A 24,741-nucleotide genomic window follows, 5' to 3' on the forward strand; every position below is an offset into this window, starting at 1 on the left:
AGGGATGGAAAAGAGCCTATTTGTCAGACCAGTGGTTACATACCTGAGGCCATGTAAATCTTCTGTAGCTAAGATACTACACCTGACATAGTGGTTACAATTAGGGCTATAGCTTGATGGAGTTCATGGTCATCTCCTATCATCCTCCAGGACCCACTCATCTTTTGTAGGGACAAGACTGGTGAATTTCATGGACATCTGTTGGTATGACTCGTCCTGTATTTTTAGGTCTTTAAAGGTAGCACTAGTCTCTGCCATTCTTCCAGTTATATTACTTTTGATTCAAAGCTTGGTCCAGGTGATATGTTAATAGGTGATATTTCCACTAGGCATTCCTTATTATGATAACTCTTGTCCCGGGGGTCAAGGACATGGCAGTTCTGCCAACTGTACACCCAGAGACTGGGGAAAAATGGTCTCTGGGGTGGGGGAGTCTTTGAACCCAACTTGAGCCAGACTTGGGCTATTTATTACCTGACCTCTGTATGTCCTCACCAGGGAGGCTACAGTGACTCTTCAGTTGGCCAAGGATCAAATCCGCATGTGTAAATGTCAACTCAGACAAAAATCTAGACATGTTTGGGTGTTCCCCTTACCCCACAATGTACACTTAACCAAGTAAATGGCTCCAGGTCACTTTGGGGAAGGACCAGGGAAAGTTTACTATACACTTGCCATGATGTAATAGAGTTCTACCTCTTGGGGACTTAACCTGTCCTTCAGTCATTGAGTTCTGGATCTGAAAACCAGCCAGGAGATTGTGCCCTGTTGTTAGGACAGCTGCCCTTAGCCTCCTGATTCTCCATCCCTGATTTCTTTTAGTTGTATGTATTGGTCAATACCTTTGTTGGCCGCCCATCTTTCCTGCCCTTAGGGATGTCATGTTCTAGTAACCATCGTCACAACTCGCTGCAGGTCAGCTCCTCTTGGCTGCCACACTGACAGTGCTGCTCACTGAAATTCATTTACGGTGGCTGAGTACTGCCATGTGACTTCTATTGTTTCAAGATCCTAGCATTCCCCGGTATCTGGGAATCCAGGTCTGCAGTGGCATCGCCCACATTCAGCCCGGTCCTACAGAGGAAAGCCATGTCTGAGCTTCTCATTGACACTGGTGCCCCTCCTACCAATGAATTCTCTATTGCTTTAGACAAGGGGGTAGCCTCCAGAACCTCCCACAAAACATAGTCATGTGGTGGGTCCTCCAGCCTTTCATAGATCACTCTGGCACAATCGCCTCTGAGAGCCCTTCGATCTCTTCCTCCAGTGTCCGCCACAGCAACTCTGTCATTTCTGCCTCATTTAGTGTGGGCATCTCTGTGTTTCTGAGAGCATCCCAGCAGCATGTTAGCATCATCATCTGGGGTCCTTGCCATACTGTTAAATCCTGTATCCCAGGAGAATGCTCCCTTATAAATTATTCCTCCGTATCCAACTTTATGTTCTGCTTTCTTATGTAAGATCCTCTGAATCAAGTTTGGTGTATACTCTCTGGCTCCCACCAGGACCTGTTTCCTGGGTCCTTCACCTTTTTCTGGGTGTGGTCTCATTCCTCTTCAAATGCATCAATCCGGATGTCCCCATCCCATTTCTCAAGGGCCTATTTCTTCTTCATCAGGTGCCTGACACCGCCAAAAATTAACCTTCTCTGGGGCTCTGCTACTCTTACCATTAGGACCTGGAATTGTCCTCCTGCCACAGAAGATGTGGGTCTCTTGTAGGCTGCCAAAGAGGCAATAGCCAACCAATTTCATTGTCCCTAAATTATTATTTGCCCCATATTTCTCAGCCTTTTGAAGCATTTTGGTACACACCAGAGCACTTCCTTCCGTATGCCATCCTAGTTCACCCCCAGTAAAAAATTTAACAGTTGCATTACTGCGTCTTGCCAGGGGCTATCTGCACTCCATCTACAGCCAGTTCTGGGGTCCTCATTGGTGGCTGGTTGCCAGGCAATTTGAGTCTAATGTTTCATCTTAATATCTGCTTTCTTGGGCCACTGGCACCAACTGTCACATTCCTGGGGAGAAGACTCAGAGGAAGTGTGGGGAGTATATGGTGGGAGTGGGAGGAGGTCCTAGAGGATTGACACCTGTGGGGGAAGGGAAGGAAGCGTAATCAGGCAGCGGGGAGAAGTCAGACTGTGATGGAACGAACCACTCCTACACGGAGCTCTGGAGCTGGGTCCTGAATTGATGTACGAGGTCTGAGCCTTTTTACTCTGCATCAGCCCTTTGCTGGTTTATGGGCAGCCCCCAGGAAGAAGATGCATCCTTAGGTGAGGTGACCTTCTGTAGCCCAGAGAAATCTCTGCACAGAAAGTGGGCTGTGGGCCGTGTCACTGTGCTTCCACAGTGGCCATGGCGCCCCATCATCCCCCAAATTTCATCTGATTGCAACCTTCACCTCTGGCTCCCAGCCCCCACTCACCCAGCCCCTCTGCCTCATATGACAAGGATTGCCTGAGGCTTGGTTTGTGGGGGGACAGTTTTTTCCAAATTGCTTTGCTTATTCCGGGATCATTGAAAGTTAACGGTAGCTGATGCTATTGAATTCAGTTCTTTTTTCAGTTTGATAAAAGCTTTTTCCTTCCAGGTATTGCCATTTGGTTTTTGAGATACAAGCACGATCTCTGCAAAACTGAAATAGCATTTTTTTTCCCCACATAGCACTTTAGAGTTCTAGAATATGTTCACACAATTTTTTAGTGACTTAATTGAGGTGTAATTTATATAGAGGAAAACACATGCATGGTGAGCCTCGACAAATGTATACCATCACCCCAATCGAGATAGACAACATTTCCCTCACCCCAGAACATTCCCTCATGCCCCTGCTCACTCAGCTCCCCCCTTGTTCCTGTCCCCCAGGCAACCACCGATCTTATTCTGTCGCTAGAGATTAGTTTCGCCTATTGTAGAATTTGATAAGTGAGATGCGAGAGTACGTACATTGTGGTTTCTTTCTGTTCAGTCTGTTTGTGACCTTCATCCACATTGTCATGCGTATGGTGGTTTGCCGCTTTTTTGTGGACAGCAGCGTTCCATTGTATGGAAATGCCATCCTTGGTTTATCCGTTCCCCCATTGGTGGGCACGGTCTTAGAGTTTCTTGTCCCAGCACACCTGGACGCGGGCAATGCTGTCCTTAGTGAAGTGGAGGCAGGAGGTGGGACGCGTGCACAGCCATGCAGCCGGGGGTGGCGGGGGCCAACCGCTACCCTGCACTCCAGCATCACTTAACAAAAGAACCCTAGGAAAAAATGATCTGGCCAGATCACTGGTGCATTTCGTCATTTCTTCCAAGGCATGTGTTATTTTCTAGAAAATGCTCTAGGCATTTTCTTTGGATGCTACTTGAGGTAGCATCCTGCCAAGCAGTATTAATTCTCCTTTTTAATTCAGGGTAATCGCAATTGAGGGGCAGAGCAAGAGTGATCGTTTTTGGCACATGCATGTCAAATGGACAATATATCATGACATCAGACATTCTGAGAAAATTGCTTTTCCTCCCTGAATGCCAAGTCATAAATAATTTCAGGTTGGGAAGAGCTCTGGTAAGTATGTGCTTGACTCCAGGGAGTGGCCTGTAAATAGTGTGAGTCCCAGAATAAAAAATGAGTGGACAGATTTGTGGGGTCACTCAGAGTATGGACCTTGGTATCAGTCCTTGTAGGAGATGCTGTGGGTGCCCAGCCCAGACCTGCTTTCCTGGGGGGGGTGCCCCATCCTGAGGCACTTCGGGCTGCTAATTCCTCACAACTGTGCCCTTCTTCAGAGGCTTGACCTCCACTGATAGGAGCTGCTTCTGGAAGGTGATGCCTTCCCCCTGGAGGTGGTCTACCACCAGACACATGGTGGCCAACGTGGTTTGGAGGCAAGGGACAAAGCCCTGATTGCTAGCATTCACTTCTTTCTCTGGTATAAATACTCCCACTGTGGCCAATTCCAAGCTATGCTGCAAAAATAGATGACAAGTTGCTTAGGGTACAGGCACATGCAAATAATATTTAAAAAGACAGGAGACGGCACCTGGGTGGCTCAGTTTGTCTTTGGCTCAGGTCATGACCTCGGGGTCCTGGGATCGAGTCCCACGTTGGGCTCCGTGCTCAGCAGGGAGTCTCCTTCTCCCTCTCCCTCTGCTCCTTCCCCTGCTCATGCTCTTTCTCTCTCTGCCTCTCGCTTGCTCTCAAATAAATAAAGTCTTTTTTAAAAATTAAAAAAAAATAAAAATAAAAAGGCAAGAGAATGATTAACATAGAATACACTATAGTGGCTATTGCGGTCGGGGTGGGATGGGATGTCTGGAAGTGGCATGGAGGGAGCCTGGTATTGATAAAGCTCTGTTTCTCAAACTGGGTGATGAATACCTGAGTGTTTGGGGTTTTTATTCTTCATATTTTATATGTATATTTTATACATTATGTATCTTCTTTTGCATGAATGAAATGTTTCATGACAAAAACAAGTCTAAGGAAACCCTTTCAGCTTCGAACTCGATGTCACCTAGACATACGGGGCGGGGCTTTTTGGTGGAGAATGCAGAGGCAGAGTGAAGACTGTTCTGGGCTTTGCCTGCATCCACCAGCTGGGCATAACTACCAATTTCACACTCCTAAGAAGTTCTGGGGTGGGGGAGAAGTGTGGTCCCCGGATGGAGATTGTCTTCTCAGATGGGCAGCGAGAGGAAGTGAATGAGGGGCCGTGTGGCGTCCCCTCCCACCAAGAACACAGGGGAGAGCTGCCCTTGGGCCTGACGCCAAGCCTCCCCCCCCCACCGAGAGCAATTCTTCTTTGGACCTGGAGGGGCTGTTAAATCCACACCAGGCCACTGTTTGTTTGGGACTCTGCATTTGTGCCTTGAAAAATCGTGGTCTGAATTGCCCCAGGCACTCTGCTTCCCACCTGCTGTGGGTGGGCCTGGCCACCCTCTCCAGTCTTTATCACCAACAGCTCTTCGCAGGCATGGTGGCTCTGGCTCTGGAACTGGTCGAGTCCCACCATGAGCCCCGTGGCCCGTGGGAGGTGGATCCATGACTTTTGCCACCCCATGGTGACCCTTCAGCAGAACCTTCCTTCCCTGAGGTTCCTCTTCTGCTTGTAGCCTGGGCCGGGCTCCCTGCTGGGGAGGGGGAGCTAGAGAGTCTGGCCCCCACCCCCGGGCACCCAGAGGCTCTTACTGCGTGAACACAACCAGGGGTTCCTGCGTGTACCTTCACCAAGCCTGTGGGCCCCATGGTTCACACCGTCCTGTCATCTGGGAGACACAGTGGTCTTTGGGTACAAAGCCACTGGTTTCTCATTGTAGAGATGGCGAAATCAAGGCTGCAGACAGATGTTGGCCACCGGCTATTGGCGGGGGGTGCGTGCCAGTACAGGGAGGGAGGAGGGACCCCAGCTCAGGCGACCGCAGCCGGGCCTGAAGGCAGAGAGCAAGGGGAGTCTGAAGAAAGAAGTCAGGCTGCAAAGCTCACACCCCACAGGTATGCACAGATACCTGAGGGCATCAGAGAAGTTCCAGAAGCTGTTTCTGATAAGTCCTGGGCTGAGGCGGGAGGGAGAGCCTCAAGGAGAGTCCCACCCTGAGTGGAGCACATGTGGGGAGGAGGGGTGCTGAGCACTGTAGAGAGGAGGAAAGGGCAGCCCCTGTCTGGCGCTCAGCAGGTCCCTGTGGGGGGCCCCACCTTGCCGCCAGCAGCAGAGCACCATGAGAAAGCAGCAGATGGAGAGAAGAACAGACCGTGGGCCCAAGGACAACTGGGTTCAATCCTGGCTCAGCCACTGACCAGCTGTGCACCCTGGGGTGGCATAACCTGTGTGTATGTCGGTTTCTTCACGTGTTCCGTTAGGTCAAAATGGCACTGACCCCATGGGCTTCTGTAAGGGCTCAGTGCTGCAGGCTCTTTGCAGCTGGTGGGGACCTGGAAGCAATCTTCCCGCTGAGGAAGATGGCTGGGTCAGTGTGGGGGCCAAGCCAGGCAGGGATCTGCTCACCCCGTCCCTGAGCAGCCCCTGGGGATGGTCCCTCGGGTGGGTACTGCAGCCCCTATTCTGTCAACAAGCCAGCGCATCCACGTCTCCCCTTGGGGGCACTGTGGGTGCTGTGGGTGGACGCACCTCCCTGAGGCCCCAGGCTGCTGAGGCAGGACACCCAGGCTTCTAGGCCGGGGTCAGACTCCCAGGAAGGGGAGGCGTGAGCTCTTTGTGGTGGGTACTGTGCCGGCGATTCACGCAGTGCCGGGGTCACAGAGGGGTTGGGACATTGTACCCCTCAGGCGAGGGGCTGTGGCAGGCACTCCAGATCTCTGAGTGGTTCTTGACCTCCGTCTGCTCACCAGCTAGCTCGCAGGAGCCCTGTAGGGCCTGAGGGCCTCTGTGAAGCCTGGAGCCGGGGCGAGTGGTGGTCCTAGGTCCCAGGTTCCCTGAGGTGACGGAGGGACCACAGTGCTCAGAGACAGGCCAGTGGGGTGAGGCCTGCAAGGACCCAGACTCTGCGTCAGGCCTGCCTGAGAAGTGGGGACCCTCCCTGAGGCGAGGCAGAGAGGTCTGGAACCTGAGAGAGAAATGCCCAAGAGGGGGGGTATCCTGAAGGGGATGGTGACACTTAGGAGGTCCTCTTGGAGTCCACGAGTGGGGTCACAGGGGTCAGTGAGGGTCGGGAGGGTCACAGCTAAATTCAGTTTTTCCAGCTGCCTGCTAAACTACATGCCCTCACCAGGGGCTCTGGTCCCCAGCAAAGGCATGAACGGTGACAGACCCTTTCTCCTCAGAGTCTCTTGGTCATTCCCCTCTCGGGTTTTCCCGGCCTGAGGGCCTGTCCGTGGGGAGAAGCCAGAGTCAGCGTCTCCCTGTGTCCTGGGCCGCTCCTCTTTCCGTGCCCCCTCTTCACCCCCAGGCCAGCCAGTCCACAGAGTCTCCCCAAACAGATCACCACACCCCCACCGCGCCAGCAGCCGGGCTCCTGGAGGCCCATCTTCTAGTCTCCCTGTCAGGAGTCCAGAACTATTGATTCTCTTAATTGGTTACTCATAGGAGACCAAAGGAAAAAAACAGGCAAAGCAAAAGCAAGCATTCCTTGTAGTTTTCCACAAGGCTGAGCACCAAAGCCTCGCGGTTCTCCCATGAGACCCCGGACACCAAGCGCTGCCCCCCGCCCCCGGGGAGAGGAGAGGCGGCGTGGGCACTGGCCCAAGCCCCTCGGACCAAGCCTCCTTTCCAGGACAACACCTGTCCCTCAGCAGCAAGCTGATGTGCCCCCACCAGCCCCTGCAGCCTTTTAGCCGTGCCGGGGGGGCCTGAGGATTTCATTATGAGCTCAGATTATTATCAAATACAAGGGGGAGTGAAGGGGACGTTATAAGCTCTCCTTTTAATAATGAATCCCATTTCCTCTTGCATTTGGTTTTCTTGCAACAGATGCTGTTGCAGAAAATGGAACAAAATGGAAAAGATAAAAAGGCGGGTAATTAACTGGGCCCAAAAGCCTTCCCAGCAGATGTCAGGGACGGTGGGGCAGGGTGCCCAAGGCCCGCCCACTGCACCCTCGCCTGGCACGGCTGCCCGGCGGCTGCTTGGGGGACCCATATGTTCAGATGATTCTCGGCTTGGCTTGGTGTTGGGGAAGCATGGAGCCGCCCCCCTGCTGTTCAGTAACTGATGACCATTTTTCTCCAATTACACTGAAATTGAAGGATCCTCAGACTTAGACACCCAAGTAAAATAATTAGTGCTTAAAATGTTAATTGTGCTCAGATGTGCCTTTGCCGGTGGAGGCTGTCTGCAAAGGAGCATGCGGGACGGCAACCCGGTGCGGAGAGAGCTCTGCCTCGGCACCCCTGCCTACCCCCCACCCCAGCCACCACCCAACGGGCTGGCCTCCTTGGGAACCCCAGGGTGGGCCACCCGAGGCCATGAACCCGGTGCCCGTTCTCACCAGTGATGGCTGGGTGAGGCCTGCTGTGACCACCTCCCGGGCCAGCCCAGGGGTCCCCAGGCACTGACAGGAGAGTGCTGCGTCGTGGTTAGAACGAGGGCACACGGACTTAGGTCTGCCCAGCTCTGCCACCCTCCAAGCTGGAAGTGTGGACAAGGGCAAGGCAGCCAACCTCTCTGTGACTCATTGCCGTCACTCAGACAAGGGTAGTCACACCAGCCCTGCTGAAACGCATTAACAGTCCAGAACTTGTCTGTATCTGGCCTTCTGTCCTCAAGCCCCCACCGGGTCCTGCATGAACAATTACAGAAGCGATGCTACCCCTCCTCCAGGGCCAGGTGGGTTGGGGGTCAGGGCAGAGCTGACCTGTTATGCCCTTTCCGGGCAACCTGCTGCACCCCAAGCGGGAAGGGCTATAGGGGTCGTCCACACCCACCACCGTCCCACCACCCTGCTCACCGACTGGGGGAGAAACGTCTCCCCGCCCCATGGAGAGGAATTCACTCTCCCCGCTTGTGACTTGGCCCATGCGTGCACCCCAGGTCCATTCTCTGCGGAGATGACACGCCTGAGGGGCTTAGGCTCCTTTATGCCGCGTGTCCCAAGGAAATACACTTAGATATTCTGTGTTCCAGATCCGCCACATAATAAGATTCCTTTATCTCTTGTTGTCATGGGAAGTATATATTAACTGATTAATATTAATGTGTTGGCCGATTAATATTAATATCTGAACCGATTCCTACTTCACAAGACAACGATGTTGATGAGTGCCGCAAAGCCCGACAGCTGTCGGGTTTTGGCAGTTCCCCGGGGAGACGGCAGAAGTCAGTGCTGACCCTCTCCACCGCGCCTCGTTACGGACACTGTCATTAGCGGTGTCTGTCAGAGCTGGCGTGGAAGTGTGTTTGGACTCTGATTGTGGCAATTAAAATCCTTGCCATCCAAGACAGCATATTTTATCATTTAAATAGCATTTTACATTCTCCTAACATATTTTCCCAGTAACATTGTTAAATTAGGTGATAAAAGGTTATTTCTTGCTTCTGAAGTTGAAATACGTTACCATTATTCCTTATCTGTCTGGAATTAGAAAGGTTTCGGTATTATACATTCTAAAGGTTTCATTATCAAAATTTGCCAGACTTTAGAAAACAAACATTTTTTTTCCCCTTATTTTAATCAAAGATGGACGGAGCTTTCTTTGTCTTCTGAGATTGGAGATTGCTTCCAGTATTTGGTGAAAAGGGAAGGGCCATTTTTCCCAGCAGCCAGGGAGGTAGTCTCAGGGCTCAAGGGGGTCACTAGGGACCCTGGCTTACCTTTGATTTGGACCTGTCACCTGTGCCACCTCCAGGAAAGCCAAAGACAGTCAGGAAGGCCTGAGCATCTTGTCCCTTTTGCCTGCAGGGAAGGCACAACCAGAGGCCACACTTTTAGCCAGGGGGGCAGGACTGGAGCCTGTGTGTGGCATGTGGCTTCCCTATCCCTGTCTCCTCTCCAGCCTTGCCTGGTCTGCATCTCAAATCCTTTCCTCTAGACCTCGAACCATCTGCCCACCATCCACCTGTTGCCCACTCACCATCCATCCATCCACCCACCATCCACACACCAGCCCAGCTGCCGTCAGTGCGCCCCTCACAGGCCATCTCCCCATCACATCTGACTTGGAAGACCCACACACACACACCTGAGTCCCCCACCCACACCTCCCAGTTAAATGTGCCACATGCAGGGGCTGGGGCCACACCCCTGGTAATGGCTCAGTTTCCCCCCATGCCCAGCATCCTTGAGTCACCCTATGTCATGACTTCTTAGAGGTAAAGTGTCTCTGATGTGACATTTTTAGCCGTGGGCTCTTGTGAGAACACATTTCTGCCTGAGGAGGAGTGAACATGGGTGGGGAGAGCAACTGTGTTGCCCTGGGATGAATAGACCTTCCCTGAAACTTGACCCCGGGCCCACCTGCTCCCATCCTCTTACCCCGGGCTTGGATGCTGGGGGCAGGAATAGTTTCACCAACGAGGAGGCCCATGCTCTCCCAGACTTCTAAGCTGTAACTGGGTTCGTGGGAATGGTCCTGTTGCACCGTGGCCGGCCCCTCTGCATGTGCCTCCGCCCCCCCCCCCTGCATGCCATCTCCAGTCTCTGCCAATATTGGAGGCATGGGTGACAGCGTCTCTGACAGAATACTTCAGCCAAGGGCGGGCGCTGGGGAAGCAGAGCTACCAGTTTCTTCCTGAACTTTGATGCTCTCCTCGGCGGGGCGAGGTCTTGGTGGAAAGGGATCACTCTGTGCTGATCGTCAGAGCGGGAGACGCCAGCCCAGGGGCACCTGCATGTAGCCAGGTGGGTCCTCATTCGCCCGAGGAGCTCAGCCCTGCAGAGCTGCCCTCACCTGAACTATCCAGGTCTCTCCCCACCCAGGACAGGGCTGCAGACTGGAAAATGGCCTCAGTGTATTCCAGAAGCTGTCCTGAGCACAGAGGAAATGTGTAATCCTCGGGAGGATTCCTTGCCCTGACCTCATGCTCTTAATTAGGGGTGCAGCAGGGCAGACAGTGGTTGAAAGCTGGAAATAATGGTCCCAGGAGGTCCACTCCCCCCATGCGCAGTCCCCAGCACCCAGGATAGTGCCCTCCCTGTATATTTCCAGCTCTCCCAAAATCCCTGCCGTCTCCAACCACAAATTCTTGCAAAAGCCTCAGGCATTCCAAGCCTGCTGCACCGTGTTCACGCTGCCCACCGCCCACACCCCCATGTGTCCTGGGCTCTCCCTGCCCCACGCGGGCCATTACACAGTACCCCTCACTCTGTAACTACCTCCCCAACAAACAGAAAACAAGCTCGTTGCCGTTGTAAGCATCCCCGGCGTGATTTATGGCCATCATCACAATATTTTGTTTGGAGCTGTACACCTCCAGGCATAAATCAAGTCATTAGAAGGAATGACGTTTAATCCTGCAGAAGATGGCTCGGTGGGCTGAGCAGCCCTCACCCAGCTAGCGAATCATTCATTCTAGAGAGGACGTCCCCATACACACCTCCACGGGCAGCTCCCCGTCTGCACCACACACAGGCGTGGCAAGCCGAAGGCACACACCGAGCTGCTTTTGTTTCTTGGAATAGCATATTCACAACTGCAAAGAGATGCCCCAAACACATGCCCTGGAATCCAGGCGGGAGTCTTCATTCTGCAGGAGAAGCACGCAGCCGGGTGGGGCTGTCTCTGTGCCTGTGATGGCTCGCGTCGTCCTGAGAGCTGCCGCTGGTTGGACTTCAAAGGAAGCAGGGAAGCAGCTCAGAACTGTCTTCAGCTCTCCTTGCACAGAGACCCCCGCCACCTCGGAGCAGCCATTACACGGGACCATATTCTATATGTGAGAGCGGAGGGTCTAATTTCCAGAAGACACCCGCTGAGCTTGAAGGGGAGGTTCAGGGACTTCAGACAGTGCCTTCCGGGAACCCTGCACCCCCACCCCGCCCCGGCAAAGAGCATCGGGCTCCCGGCACATAGCAGATGGCGCCTCTCATAGTGAAAGAGGCATCCCCAAAATGCTGGAGAGGGGAGGGGACTGAGGGTCTCGGCTGAGGGATCGCCTTAAAGACTTTGGCAAATTCTCAGTGCACATGACAATTGTGAAAATTCTGGATGACATTTCCAGGGTTTAGTTCTACTTAATATTCCTGTGCTCAGAGCTAACGAGGGTGTTGTTATGCAGCGTTATGATGGCTGCGCGTGTCAAGGATGTTGGAAGTCGCAGGGCTGGGATGCGTGGTTTGCGTCTGGACGGTTCTCACCCACACTCTGCACTGTCTCCATCTCAGAGCTCCTCGCTGCAAGTCCTGTGTCTCTGGGTCCGTGTGGCCTAACTCAGGGCTGGGTCTTTGTCCTCTATCGGCCCCTCTGTCCCCCTGGACCTCCCTCGGACAGCACGTGGGGGCCCAGGCATTTTCCTGCCCTCCCTCCTCACACCCCGACTCACCAAGCCCTGCAGCCCTCCCTCCCTTTCTCATCTCCCTGCGCTGCCTGAGATCAGGTGCCCCATCTGTCACCTGCATTCAGATGTAAGAACCCTACGCAGTTTTGCCCTTTCTTTAGGACCTTATCCTTCTCTTGGCCATTCCCCACTTGCCTCCAGAAGGACTTTTGAATATACAGCCCACAGGACTCCTCTGCCAGGGTGGCGGGGGAGTGGCACTGTGTACACAGGATCTGTGAGTATTTTTGTGACTGTGTGATACCGATATGGGGCCCAGCCCAGCCCACTGTGGTGGGGCAGTGAGAGCAGAGGATGTCTGCTCCCAGGATGGCCTGGGGGTGCTGTGGTCAGGCCACAGCCAGCCCAGCGTGGCCCTCAGCTGTCCAGAGCCCAGGGCGCCGGGCTGGGCAGAGCCAAGGGCAGGCCAGCCAGAAGGGAGAGGAGGTGGGTGTTGGCTAGATGTCCAGGCACGGTGGTGCCCCCACAGTCAGCATCCACCTAGGCCAAGGTTAATGCTGTACTCCAGGCCTTACCCCTCAGAGAAGCTGGCCAGAGGCTTCCTGAGCTGCTGGTGGCCCAGTCCTTGGCTGGACCCGACTTGACGTTCAAGAGGCAGGGAGTCCCCTCTCCTCTCTGATGTGGACTGCAGCTACCCAGACCCGTGGCAGGGCCCCCCTGAGTGCTCCAAGCACCTCCAGGCCTCCCCTTGCCATCTGCGAGTTGCCAGAGGCTCTGTTCTGCTCGGGGGCACACGGGAGGATCCCTGAAATGCAGATGCCGTTCAGAGGTGTCTGTGGAGGAGAGTCTGCAGCTGCCTATCACGTCGGGCCAGTAGGGAGGGCTTGCTGCCCCATCTCGGGACCCCTCTGGGTACAATCCATGGACAGTGGTCTGCACCCGTACTCGGCCTCTGGGGCGCTCTTCTGAGGATCGGCACCTCCATCCCTGAGCCCCTGTGTGGCCCCTTTGCAGTCCCACCTCCAGGAGCCTGACTACACCCCCCAGGGGCCTGGGGGGCCTCCCTGAGGACAGAGCAGCTCTGGCCGCAGGAACAGAGGTGCTGGGGAGTGGGGTGCTTTAAGGAAGCATTGACTAGAATAGATTGACTTTGGTGGCTCTCAAGGTATGGAAAGCAACAGCCGTGACAGGTGTGACAGCCACAGGCCAGCTCAGTAATTGACGCCACAGCTGGGAGGACACATCCTGAAGCCGGCAAGAGCTGGACCCATCATTACCTTGTGCCTGGGACACCACAGTCATGAGGCTGCCCCGCCGGCAGCCTCCGATGGCCTGACTAGCTTCCGGGGAAGAAGCACCTGTCATGGGGCTGGGCCCGTCGGTGTTGTTGGCACTTTCCCTGCAAACAGGTCACCCCTCGGTGGGGCCACCTCAGCCTCGGGCCCACTCGTTTTTTATTTCTTAGAAACCTCTGGTAGGAATTCACCAATACTTAAGCCAAATTGGGCCCCTGACGGCCAAACAGGAGGAGTCCCATTTGACGCAGCCACAGCAGCCCAGAGCCTGAGCTGGGACTCCCTGGGGGCTCTGGACAAAGGCAGATTGCTGGACTTGCTGCCGGGGCTGCCGCAGGCCTGCTGCCCCTCCTCTGCGAAGGGCCATTCCTCCCCCCTCAGCGGGCCCTCAACAGCCACGGGCCGCGGACCGTGCTCCTGCACACAGACGTCTGCCCCATCTCTTCCCCTTTTCCCACATCCTCCACCTGCCCTCTGGATGTCTACACTCGGAGACCCATCGGCATCTCAGGCTCAATGAGGATCTGCTCCCCTTCCCAGGACATGGCACCTGCGTCCTGCTGCTCAAGCCAGAAACCTGAATCTCCCTTATTCTGCTCCCAGGAAGTCCCCAGTTGGTCCTGGCCCAGTGGCGTGCAGGAGCTGGCTGGTACCAGCCCACGAGGGCCCAAACCCTGTTTCCCATCAGTAGCTTGAAATAGGCCACAGATGAAGTGTTTACACCGCAGGAATCAGCAAACGCTACAAATGAGGTCCTCCCCACCATCCCAGGAGCCAATATTAAAATCCACCAGCGAACCACCCTGTTTATTCTTCCTGAAATCGTCCTCACGTCTTCCTCCGCATTCCCGCATCACCACCTGGGTCCGGCCCTCAGACATCTCCTCCCCGGACGGTGGCAACCACCACTGACCGACTGGCCTTTTTGTTTCTGTCTTCAGCTCTTCATCTCAGAATGGTCCTTAGATTCAAAATAACTCCCAGCTCAAAGCCTTTGGAGACTTCCCTTGGGCCTTAGGAAATCAGATCGGGAGTCTTTGTCAGAACCAAGGGGCCCCTTGCTTGCTGTCCCCTGCCAGTCGCAACAGTCCCACCATTTCTTGACACCATTCAGTCTCTATGTCCCTTCATCCCATAAGGCCACCAAGTTCTGCCACAAATGCCCTCATTACCCCCAGGTGTCAGTTAACCGTCACTACCTTAGGGCGACCTGCCCTGATGCCCTGGGCTTGCCGACATCCCTGCCCCATGCTGCCTCCTGCTCACCCCAGTGCCACTACTGCACATGGAATTACTGTTCGGTGTCTCATTTCCCTGCTAGACCGTAAGCTGCACGAGGGCAGGGGCCATGATGGTCCCATTCATTGCCAAGACGCTGTCACCAGTGTGTAAGACACCGCCAGGCACACACAGGTATGTGTGGAACGAATGGACAAACGACGTTGGCCAGTATGACCGAGTTCTGCCTGATTTTGCGGCCAGCACACTGCAGGGGTGGCAAGGGCGGCCGCCAGGGGGCACTGTGGCTTTGCCGGCAAGTGTCATGAACTTGGTTCTTTCTCATCTTCAGCAGCCTTCCAAAGCTCCTGCTAATCCTTCCAGGCTCAGATGCGTTGAAAGAACACACGAAGGGAGGAAAGGCATGAGCTGCTCTAAGCCATGTGCCATGTGCTCTCAGAAACTGGATGCGGACTTGAACACACACGTTCCCCTCCCAGAGCACGCGCATCACGCAGCAGGGTGCGGGCGCTGAGAAGCAGTGTGAGGCATCCCTTCAGTATGCATGACATACCACGTCGGTTCCCCGTGACATGCACACACGAGGTATGGTGGAGTGCATAGCACCTGTGTGTGGGGGCCACACAAACCCCCCGAACATGGTAAGAATCACCCCCAGGCTCTGACAGAGGAGAGCTTTGCAGCAGAAGCTGGGGACCCCTCTCTTGTGCATAGGCGATCATACGGGTGGGCGGGATGAGCGGGGACATCCCACCCCCCAAGTGATGGGCAGATGGGGGGGTGTGGAGCAGCAGGACAGCTGTTGGGTTTGCAGACCGGCTAACCGGCTGGCTGGTTGACTGACAGGCAGCTCCAACGCTCCACTCTGACAGCTGCAAGGGAATTCACAGCCAAGGCTGAGCTGACAGGGAACTACCCAGTTGAATCGTGGATCCTAATCACGGAGGCGAGAGAATGGAATCGCTAAACAAAACAAGTAGTGGTCAGAGCCGTCGGGTGCCCATCAGCCCACGAAGGGAAGATTCCCGCTTCCCTCCTCTGCACACAGGTCCCAGAGTCCCCGTGCTGGTGCAGGAGCTGGGCTCAGAGAAACGCAGCTGCTACGAAGGTGACCTGGTGATAGGAACCCCGGGAACCGGCAGCTTCCCTCCCACAGGCTCTCTTTGTGCCAAGCACTGTGCATGTTTCATTTGCACATTTATGGAGTTTCCAGATGGGTATTTTTATTCCATTTTACGGAGGAGGGAACTAAGGTTCGAGAAAGTCAAGGGATTTGTCCAGGGTCACACAGCTCTGCTCTTGCTCTCGTTTCTTTTAAAATGTATGAGCCCTTGTTAGAAGCTATGATTCAGAGTGGAGTCTGCAGGCGAAGGGAGGGGAAGCCCCTGTTCTGGTCTGGGCCAAAGGTCAGGGGTTACTGTGTCGCCCCACCATGAGTTTGGTTGTCCCAAGCCTACCCGCAGAGGCTGAGGCAAGAGGAGAGGGGCCTGTGGCGCCGCCTGCTGCCCTGCCCGGGAGTGCACCCGGCCACCTCCTGCCTCCATCCGAGGCCCACACAGAGCCGCTGGGAGCCCCGCCCTGGGCCTGGACAGCAGAGGTGGGCACGGCTGTGACTGAGGCTGGTCTCCAGGCCGTGCACAGAGCCCGAGCTGAGAATATAATGAGTTGGATTTTCCTGTGATCACAAGTGAGAATTTAAGACCCTTTGGTGAGGCTCCTTCCGTCTGAATTCTGTGCCTGGAGTCCGGGCTGCCTGCTAATTGCTGAGTGTGTTTAAACTTCGGTTTTGCATCTCATCTGTATAAATTAACAGCCTGCCCAGAGGAAGGGAGCAGCTCACAATGAGGCATCAGAGGCCGATGGGGACGGTGGGGGGGAGGGGGTTACCCCACAAAAGGGCAAAGCCTGAGCTGGTGGGAGAAGAGCCAGAGCAGATGTGGCCACGTGGAGGCCACAGGCCCGTCCTGGTGCCCCACGGGTAGCAATGGGGGGCAGCCAGTTGGGTGCTTCGTAGATCTGGCCGCACCGCCTGGGTGGGGGTGGACGGACCGCTCAGCCCAGGCAGGTCCTGTCTGCATCTTGCCACTCGGCTGGCAGCTGCTGCCCAGACACACAGACCCTTCCCAGGCTGCTAGGCCAAGCTGGAGAAGCTCCTCCAGGGGCTGGCGGGCTCCAGCCGGAACCCTGGGCCCGCTTCTGCCAAGAGAAGCCCTTGCCCATCCTCACTGCCAGGGGCAGCTCTCAGTCCAGGCAGCATCAGCCTTTCCAAGAGCATTTATTGAGCTCTTGCTGTGTGCCTGGCATGTTGCCAGACAGTCTGACGCAGACAGACGAGATGTGGCCCCTGCCCAAGAGCACTGAGAACTAACACAATCTTTCACTACTGACTAGATCTCCCAGCCCAGCTGGGGAAATACTTTCTTACCTCCTCCAGGCTGTTCCTGGCCCTGCCTCCAGAGCACTCTGAAGTCACATTACCCACCCCACCCCCCATGTTATGGCTTGAATTGTGTCCCCTCACCCAAATTACATTGAAGTCCCAACCCCTGGGACCGGGGAATGTGACCTTCTAGAGCCCTTGCTGATGTCATCAAGTTCAGAGGAGGTCATTAGGGTGGGTCCTAATTCAAAATGACTGGTGTCCTTGGAAGAAGAAGAAAAGGCACACGAGGGGAGACAGCCATGAGAAGAGGGGAGCAGAGGCTAGACTTCAGTGGCCACAAGCCAGGGAACATCTGGGGCTGCCAGAAGCTAGAAGAAATTGCAGCGGGCACACGGCCCTGATGACACTTTCATTTAAGACACAGCTTCCGGAACCGTGAGAGGATAACCGTTTGTTATTTTAATGGCTTAAAATACCAGCTTTGTGGTACTTCGTGACTGCAAGCCTTAAGAAGTTAATATACCCCTTGCGAGGGTGAATTTTGTGTCGACTTGACCGAGCCATAGTGCCCAGTTGTTCGGCCAGACCCCGGTCCAGATGTTACTGTGAAGGTATGTTTTTAGAGGTGATCAGTATTTAAGTCAGTAGGCTTTGAGTAAAGCAGATTACCCACAATGTGGGTGGGCTTCATCCAGTCAGTTGAAGGCCTTCCGAGAAAAGACCGAGGTCCTCCGAGGAGGAAGGAACTCGGCCTCCAGGTGGCCCTCAGCCTCAACCTGCAACGTGAGCTCTTCCCCGTGTCTCTAATCTGCTGACTGGTCCGGCAGGGTTTGGGTTTGCCAGCCTTCCACAACCGCATGAGCTGATTCCTTCCAATAAATCCCCCCGCCCCCCTGGCTGTATATGGATCCTAGTCATGGAGGACTAATTGAGCCCCTCCTTCAGAACCCTTCCATGCTTCCTGTGGAGTGGGCCCTGGCCATTCCCTCGGGGCTTTACTCCCCGACCCCAGCGAGCAGCACAGCCTCCTGGCTGCATTGCTCCTGCCACCATCCAAGCTTCCCGCCTTGCGGCTCACCAGCACTGTGTGAGGACCCGAACACCGCCCGGCCGTGCAGGCTGTCCCCCGGCACACACGTGAGGTTCAGGAACTGCTACTTTCTAAGGAGGACATGACACAGCAGAGCAGGGAATCTGCTCATCCACCGGACGCACCTGCCAGGGAATCTGGGCTGGGACCAAATCTCACATGGCGGACAGCACGATGCAGTGGGGGCCTCGTTTTCAGTGTGTTCCCTGGCTCAGGCCAACCTGGAAGCCCTGGAAGTTTCCTGGCCCGATGGGCAGCTTAAGTGGACATGTGGGGAGACAGCACAGACGGTTGTGGCCATGCAAGCTCAGCCACCAGAAGATCCAGGACATGGAAAAGGAGCCAAGGAAACGTGGTTGGGGGTAGCTCTGGGGATCCAAGGACCACAGGCTGATACTCTGCACAGAGCAGGGACTGTTGACTCACCTCCATGCCCCATGGCCCATGCTGGCCCCTTCGGTTCTCTCCCATCTGTTTCCCTTTGCGGGTCCTGGCTCCTTCAGGACAGCCCTGCCTGCCTGCCCCCAGGCCGCAGTGCTCAGAGTAGCAGGACCCTGTCACCATGATCAGGGCCTGGGGCTGGGATTTGAGCAGCCAGGGTAGCAGTCATGCCCCTCAAACTTGGTCAACCAAGGGCTCATGTGGCAGCTTCCAGCCCTTTCTAGGAACTTGGGTCCTGTTTTGACCCACGTCAGTGTCGCCAGTCTACACAGCCTGACCCTCAGTGGGTCCTGGGCATCAGAGATGGGGGCTTTTGAATTGAACCCAGCAGGTCTCTCTCCTTTTCCTTGGAGAGGTGTAGGCAGCAGCCCCCCCTTCCCAACAGCTCATGTGCCTGTGAAGCCCCCTCCACAGCTCTGCCTCAGACCCAGGCTGCACAGCCTAATTATAAGAAACTGGCCACTCCGGGGCACCCACGCAGGGGCTCAGTAGGTTGAGCATCCGACTCTTGACTTGGGCTCAGGTCATGATCTCAGGGTCCTGGGATTGAGCCTCGGATCAGGCTCCGCACTCAGCAGGGAGTCTGCTTGGGGATTCTCACTCTTCCTCTCCCCCTACCCTGACTCACACATGCAAGCTCTCTCTCAAATAATTTAAATACATCTTAAAAAGAAAAAAGAAAGAGGGGCGCCTGGGTAGCTCAGTAGGTTGGACGTCTGCCTTCAGTGCAGTGTGTTGTCCCAGGGTCCTGGGATAGAGCCCCACATCAGGCTCCCTGCTCCGCGGGGAGTCTGCTCCTGCATCTCCTTCTGCCCCCACCCCCATTGCTTGTGTGCACTCTCGCTCTCTCTCTCAAATGAATAGATAAAAAAATCTTATAAAAAAATAAAGATGATGTGTCAGTTTTCCATCTTTATAAAAAAGAAAGAAAGGAAAAAAAAGAAAGGAAGGGAGGAAGGAAGGAAGGAATGTGAGAAACTGGCCACATACACTGTCATCAGCCTTTGCCTCCCCTTGGCAGGTAACCAGTAAGCTTTTCAGCCAAACACTCTGAAAAAAACCCCGAGCCAATGAAGAGTTCACAGCGTGGAGCCCACTTGGCAGTCCCAATAACTCACGCCTTGTTTATTCTCACCAGTGCTCACTCTTATCATACAGCATGTGTTTCAACCACTCTGCAAATGTCATCTGTCCAGAAAGAGAAAATGGTTGTTTTTTTTTTTCTTACTGCACAGCAGATGGAGCTCCCTTACAGATTGTTAACATTATGTTGAAAGGAGAAGACAGGTAACCCAGACACAGAACGTGGAGCATGTACATGACTGGCCCTGGGATTTCCGTGTCGCAGGGTGGGGGTGAGGGAGACAGTGGGGGCGTGGGGTGGCATTGGTGCCATTGGATGGAAAAGGAGACTAAGGGTTGTGGCTTATGTTGTTCGACAAGCCTACTGTTTCTCTCTAGACTGCATGTTCATTCGAGGGCTTGGAAGGGGCTGGTGGTGGTTATATTGAAGCCAAGTCCCCCCCCCCACCCAAGTATTTCCCTGCCCCGCGTGGCACCAATTCTTGTGGCTCCTGGTGGCGCTCCATCCTTCATGAGTGCAGCAGAGAGAGGCCCGGTCCTCAACTGCCCTCTCCTGGCACCACACAGAGCTGTCCAGAGTGCTGAACTGCAGGATACGCAGACCCCAACCTCAAGACTCCCACCTTCACTTGCTCAGAGCTAGGGTGGTCTTTGCTTTGGCGTTTATCCAAGCAGTGCATGAAGGAGTAGCTTCTTCCACAGAAAAAGTAGGGACAGTGGGCCCCTGGCAAGGGGGGGAGAGCCTGTTATATTTCCTTCACCAAGCTTCTGTCTTTATTCTAATATGGCATATGGGATAGACTATCCCATATGCCATATTAGAATATAGCTCACCAAATGAGCTATAATAAGTTTAAAGGTCGAGAACATACAGCTTGTAGCAAATTCTTAGGCCCCACCTAAGGTCTCTTTTTGGGTTTTCTACAAGACATTTTTTTTCTTTTCAAAAGGGGCAATTGCAGCCAGGTTGGTTTTATTGGGTAAAAGTGGCCAAGAGGTCAGAGAGGCCCCCAGCCCCGGGCTCCGTCCAGCAGGGATGTTCTCTCCAGCCTTCAGGTGGGCCAACCTGGAAAACCCCTTGAGGCTCAGCATCCTTCTGTCCAGTCTGCACAGATATAGTGGGACGGGCCCCACACCCCACCACCCTCCACAGTGCCAGCGGGAGGTCACAGCCGTAGGGCCCGACATCTCCATAAGCACAGCCTCATCCAGCTCCACCGGCTGGCAGGGTGCCTTTTGTGAGTGGCTCCTGAGTCCCACTCTTGGCCAGAGCTGGCATGACTCATTTGCTCCAGAAAAGGGATATAAATAAGTACCACCGCACCTTGACAAGTTGACAGGATTGACAAGCAGAGTGAATTCCTGCATCTGAGACTCTGAGGAGGAGAGAGGATTTAGCAGAGCCAGCTGCCGTCACCAGAAGAAAATAATTAAGGAAACCCAGCAGCGTGGAGGAAAACTGAGTGTACAGCAGGTCCCTTCTGCGGATGGGATCTGTGATCACTGGCTGCAGGAGGGAACCTTCATGTGCTAGAAAGAAATGGGCTTGAGAAGCTCATGCAGGGATGAGGCAGAGCAGGGGAGGGGTGGCCGGCAGGAGGAAGGAGGCTCTGGGCTGAGAGGAGGACCCTGGTGAGGGGCTCAATTCTCAGAGATTCCTGTCTCGGGGCCAAGTACCCACTGCTGGCACCCCATACCCCGAGAAGTACAGCCAGTTCTACATGGAGCTTCCACTCAGCCTCCCTGGAAGAGTCTGGATGCCTTGTTTCAAAGTTCCTCCATATGTACACACATATTGCCCATAAGCTTGGGAATGCCCAGGAAGATATGTACACTCTGTCCTCTGCCCAGGGAAGGGTACACCCCTGTTCCCAGCCCAAAGGGATCCAAGAAAAGTATTGCAACAGAAGAAAGATGCAACATGTCCAAATTCCACCTTTCTTTCACTTCTGGAACTCGAAGAAGTTCCCAGGAGGCTCAGGAAACGTAGGCTTTCCATCCCAGGGGTGACCTCGCATCCCCACCTCCTCAATAGCTGGTGAGTAAAGGAGATGTATAGGCACATCCTCAGACTGACCAGTATGAGGCCTGGGTCACAGCAACAGCTGCACCTGTAAACTGGACCTCGGGGAGAAATTGGCAGAGCCCCTGGGTCGGGGCGGGGGGGGAATGGATGTTTTCTCACCAGCTGGGTTCCAGCCCCTGGACATATGCCAAGTACACAGAGACAGCAGGGGACATGCCAGGCTGCCAGAACATCTCACACATGCAGCCCAGGAATAGCCAGAACTCGGTAAGGTGTGCCCCGTCATGCCCCCTGGCAGTTTGAGCCCTCTCTTCTTTAAAGGGTAGCTGGTGCTGATTGTGACTGTGGCTTTCGACAAAGCCTCAGGGTAGAAGCAGGCACTTACATAGCACAAGAGCAGAAAGAGCCTCTGATGCCTCAGGGGCCAGGCAGGGATGGGGGAAGGGGGCCAAGACTCCTAAAGAGGTTCCCCCAAAGGAAATTGTCTTGTCCTAGGACCTCCCCGAAAACAAACCAGAGCATGAAGCAGAATCCTCCCCTCTGGCTGAAGGTTCACTTCCCCAGAACTTGTTATCCTGGGTGACCTCAGCCCCAGCCTAGCTATAGGGCCTCCTTGGTGGGACGAGAGAATATCGTGGAGTGCGGTCAGCAATGCACTAATCTGTCTCCATCGCCCTCAAGTGACAAGCACTTGCCGGACAGTCACGCTGTGCCTGGGCTCTGCTCAGCCGTTTGCAGGAGACCAGGGTGAGCAGAAGGGGGCCAGCTCACACCAGAGTCCCAGGGCCAGCTAAGTTGGCCAAAATCTCAAAGCGATGCCTAGGTTAGGGGACTTCCCAGAGCAAGTGGGGAGGCCCCAGTCCAAGGGAGGAGTGTGTTCCACTCCCAGGCCTGTGTGTGCAAAGGTGTGAGTGTGAATGTGTCATATTCCAAGCACAGAAAGTCCACATGGACTAAAGCAAAGGCCGGGCCAATGGGGCATAGAGAGAGGATGGACAGAGCTTTCAGAGGGTCCTTTCCTCGTGACTTAATGAGAGTGAGGTTGCACGGGGGCGAGGGGTGGTGCTGTGTGGTTCCTGGCTGTTCCATTGAGCAGGTGGCCACCTTTTGAGAACTCCCAGGTCACATCGGGAGGTGAGACACAGAGAAGCCATCATCAGCTGGGAGCCAGTGGGGCCACATCTTGCTGCACTCCCGTTTTCCATATGGGTAAGGGGGTGGGGGGCAATCATACTGAGCCATGCCCCCTGGAACTGCCTTTTCACAGAGCCCACCCCAAGTGCCCTCCAGCCCTGGGGCCCAACCGTCAAGAGCCCGTAGCCCAAGCGGGTCCTTGGGAGCCACGTAGTACTTCTTCTGCTAATACTGTCCTCTCTTGCTTTTCAGGAATAAAGTTCAGCATCAGGCCACAGCAGTCCTACAACGTGAGTTCTGAGAGTCAGATAAATCTCAGCACCGGCAACCTGGGGCGAGTTGGGGAGGGCAAGGAGGAAAATCCAGAGCTCATGTCTAATCCATTCTTGGAAAAAAAAACGTACCCGGTCCTTCCCAGGAGCCTTGGGAACAAAGCCCAGGGCTTTGGACCCATGAATTTCCCCTTCCTGTTAGCTGGCGGCTTTGGACTTGCGCTAATAGAGGCAGTAAATCTGAGCCAGCCTCCTCAGGCCACCAGCTCCCTGCCCACTCGCCTGGGAGGCCAGCACCATCTCGTGGCTGAAAAGACACTTACACCTCTGGCCTCAAGACCATGGCCAGCAAGGGATGGGGCCTTACAGGACTGGGGCCTTAGAGGACTGGACCTGGGCTCAGGCCAGAGGGGTCCCCTCCCGCAGGGTCACCTGGTCTCCTTCTCCCTCACCTGGAAAAAAATCTCAGGCCACAGAGGGGGTTAGGGACCCCGGCCATAGTGAGGACCTGACCTGTGTGACCCTCAGTGACCTGCTGATAATTGTCCTGTCCACCCTGATAACCATTTCTCTTCTTGCCCCAGGACCTCCCACCAGGGAGTTCCCAGGATGGTGACTTGAAGGCACCTACGGAAAAGGTCCCCGGAGACTTGTCCAGCCGGGCCCCCAGGGGCTTCAACCTGCTGGTACCTGACCAGCCTCAAGGCCACCTAAACGCGGGGGCCCGGCCCCGGCAGCGCCGCCGGCGGCTGCTTATCAAGAAAATGCCAGCAGCGGCAGCCATCCCGGCCAACGGCTCTGCCCGCGCCTTTGTGCGGCCGGCACCCTGGGCCCCGGACGGCCACTGGGTCAACCTGCACCACCGCCAGCAGGAGCGCAAGCGGGTGATGAGGGAAGCGTGTGCCAAGTACCGGGCCAGCAGCAGCCGCAGGGCCGTTACCCCCCGCCACGTGTCCCGCATCTTCGTGGAGGACCGCCACCGCGTGCTGTACTGCGAGGTGCCCAAGGCGGGCTGCTCCAACTGGAAGCGGGTGCTCATGGTGCTGGCGGGGCTGGCCTCCTCCACCGCCGAGATCCAGCACAACACCGTGCACTACGGCAGCGCCCTAAAGCGGCTGGACACCTTCGACCGCCAGGGCATCCTTCACCGCCTCAGCACCTACACCAAGATGCTCTTCGTCCGCGAGCCCTTCGAGAGGCTGGTCTCCGCCTTCCGCGACAAGTTCGAGCATCCCAATAGCTACTACCACCCCGTGTTCGGCAAGGCCATCCTGGCCCGCTACAGGGCCAACGCCTCCCGGGAGGCCTTGCGGACGGGCTCTGGCGTGCGCTTCCCCGAGTTCGTCCAGTACCTGCTGGACGTGCACAGGCCCGTGGGCATGGACATCCACTGGGACCACGTCAGCCGGCTCTGCAGCCCCTGCCTCATCGACTATGACTTCGTGGGCAAGTTCGAGAGCATGGAGGACGATGCCAACTTCTTCCTGAGCCTCATCCGGGCGCCGCGGAACCTGACCTTCCCCCGGTTCAAAGACCGGCACTCGCAGGAGGCCCGGACCACGGCGCAGATCGCCCACCAGTACTTCACCCAGCTCTCCGCCCTGCAGCGGCAGCGCACCTACGACTTCTACTACATGGACTACCTGATGTTCAACTACTCCAAGCCCTTTGCGGACCTGTACTGACGGGCGGGGCCAGGTGGCCACGGGCAGCCCAGCCCCACGCGCGCGCGCACACCTGTCCGCAGGGGCATCCCGCTCTCCGGGACGTGAGGAGCCGTGACTGCTCGGTGCCGCTGGCCCTACGTGGGAGACAGAGGCCCGGGCTTTGGATGGGGGCCTCTGGCCCTTGTCCCGTCCCCACTTCCTCACTCCCCAGCTGAGGAAGATGCCGGGGGTTGAGCAGG

At 55.3% G+C, this 24,741-nt stretch overlaps 1 protein-coding gene across 1 annotated transcript in view; it reads left to right on the plus strand.

The window, feature by feature from the left end:
- Positions 1-24,535, plus strand: part of CHST8 (carbohydrate sulfotransferase 8) — a 64,998-nt gene extending 40,463 nt beyond the window's left edge. Inside the window, exons 2-3 of the mRNA XM_040633712.1 lie at positions 22,816-22,853; positions 23,420-24,535. Coding sequence (XP_040489646.1) covers positions 22,816-22,853; positions 23,420-24,520 — 1,139 coding nt within the window. The 3' untranslated portion in view covers positions 24,521-24,535. The remainder of the gene's footprint in view (positions 1-22,815; positions 22,854-23,419) is intronic.
- The last annotated feature ends 206 nt before the right edge of the window (positions 24,536-24,741 follow it).

This window comes from Ursus maritimus, unplaced genomic scaffold, assembly GCF_017311325.1.
Source record: "Ursus maritimus isolate PB19 unplaced genomic scaffold, ASM1731132v1 scaffold_19, whole genome shotgun sequence".
Lineage (NCBI taxonomy): Eukaryota > Metazoa > Chordata > Mammalia > Carnivora > Ursidae > Ursus > Ursus maritimus.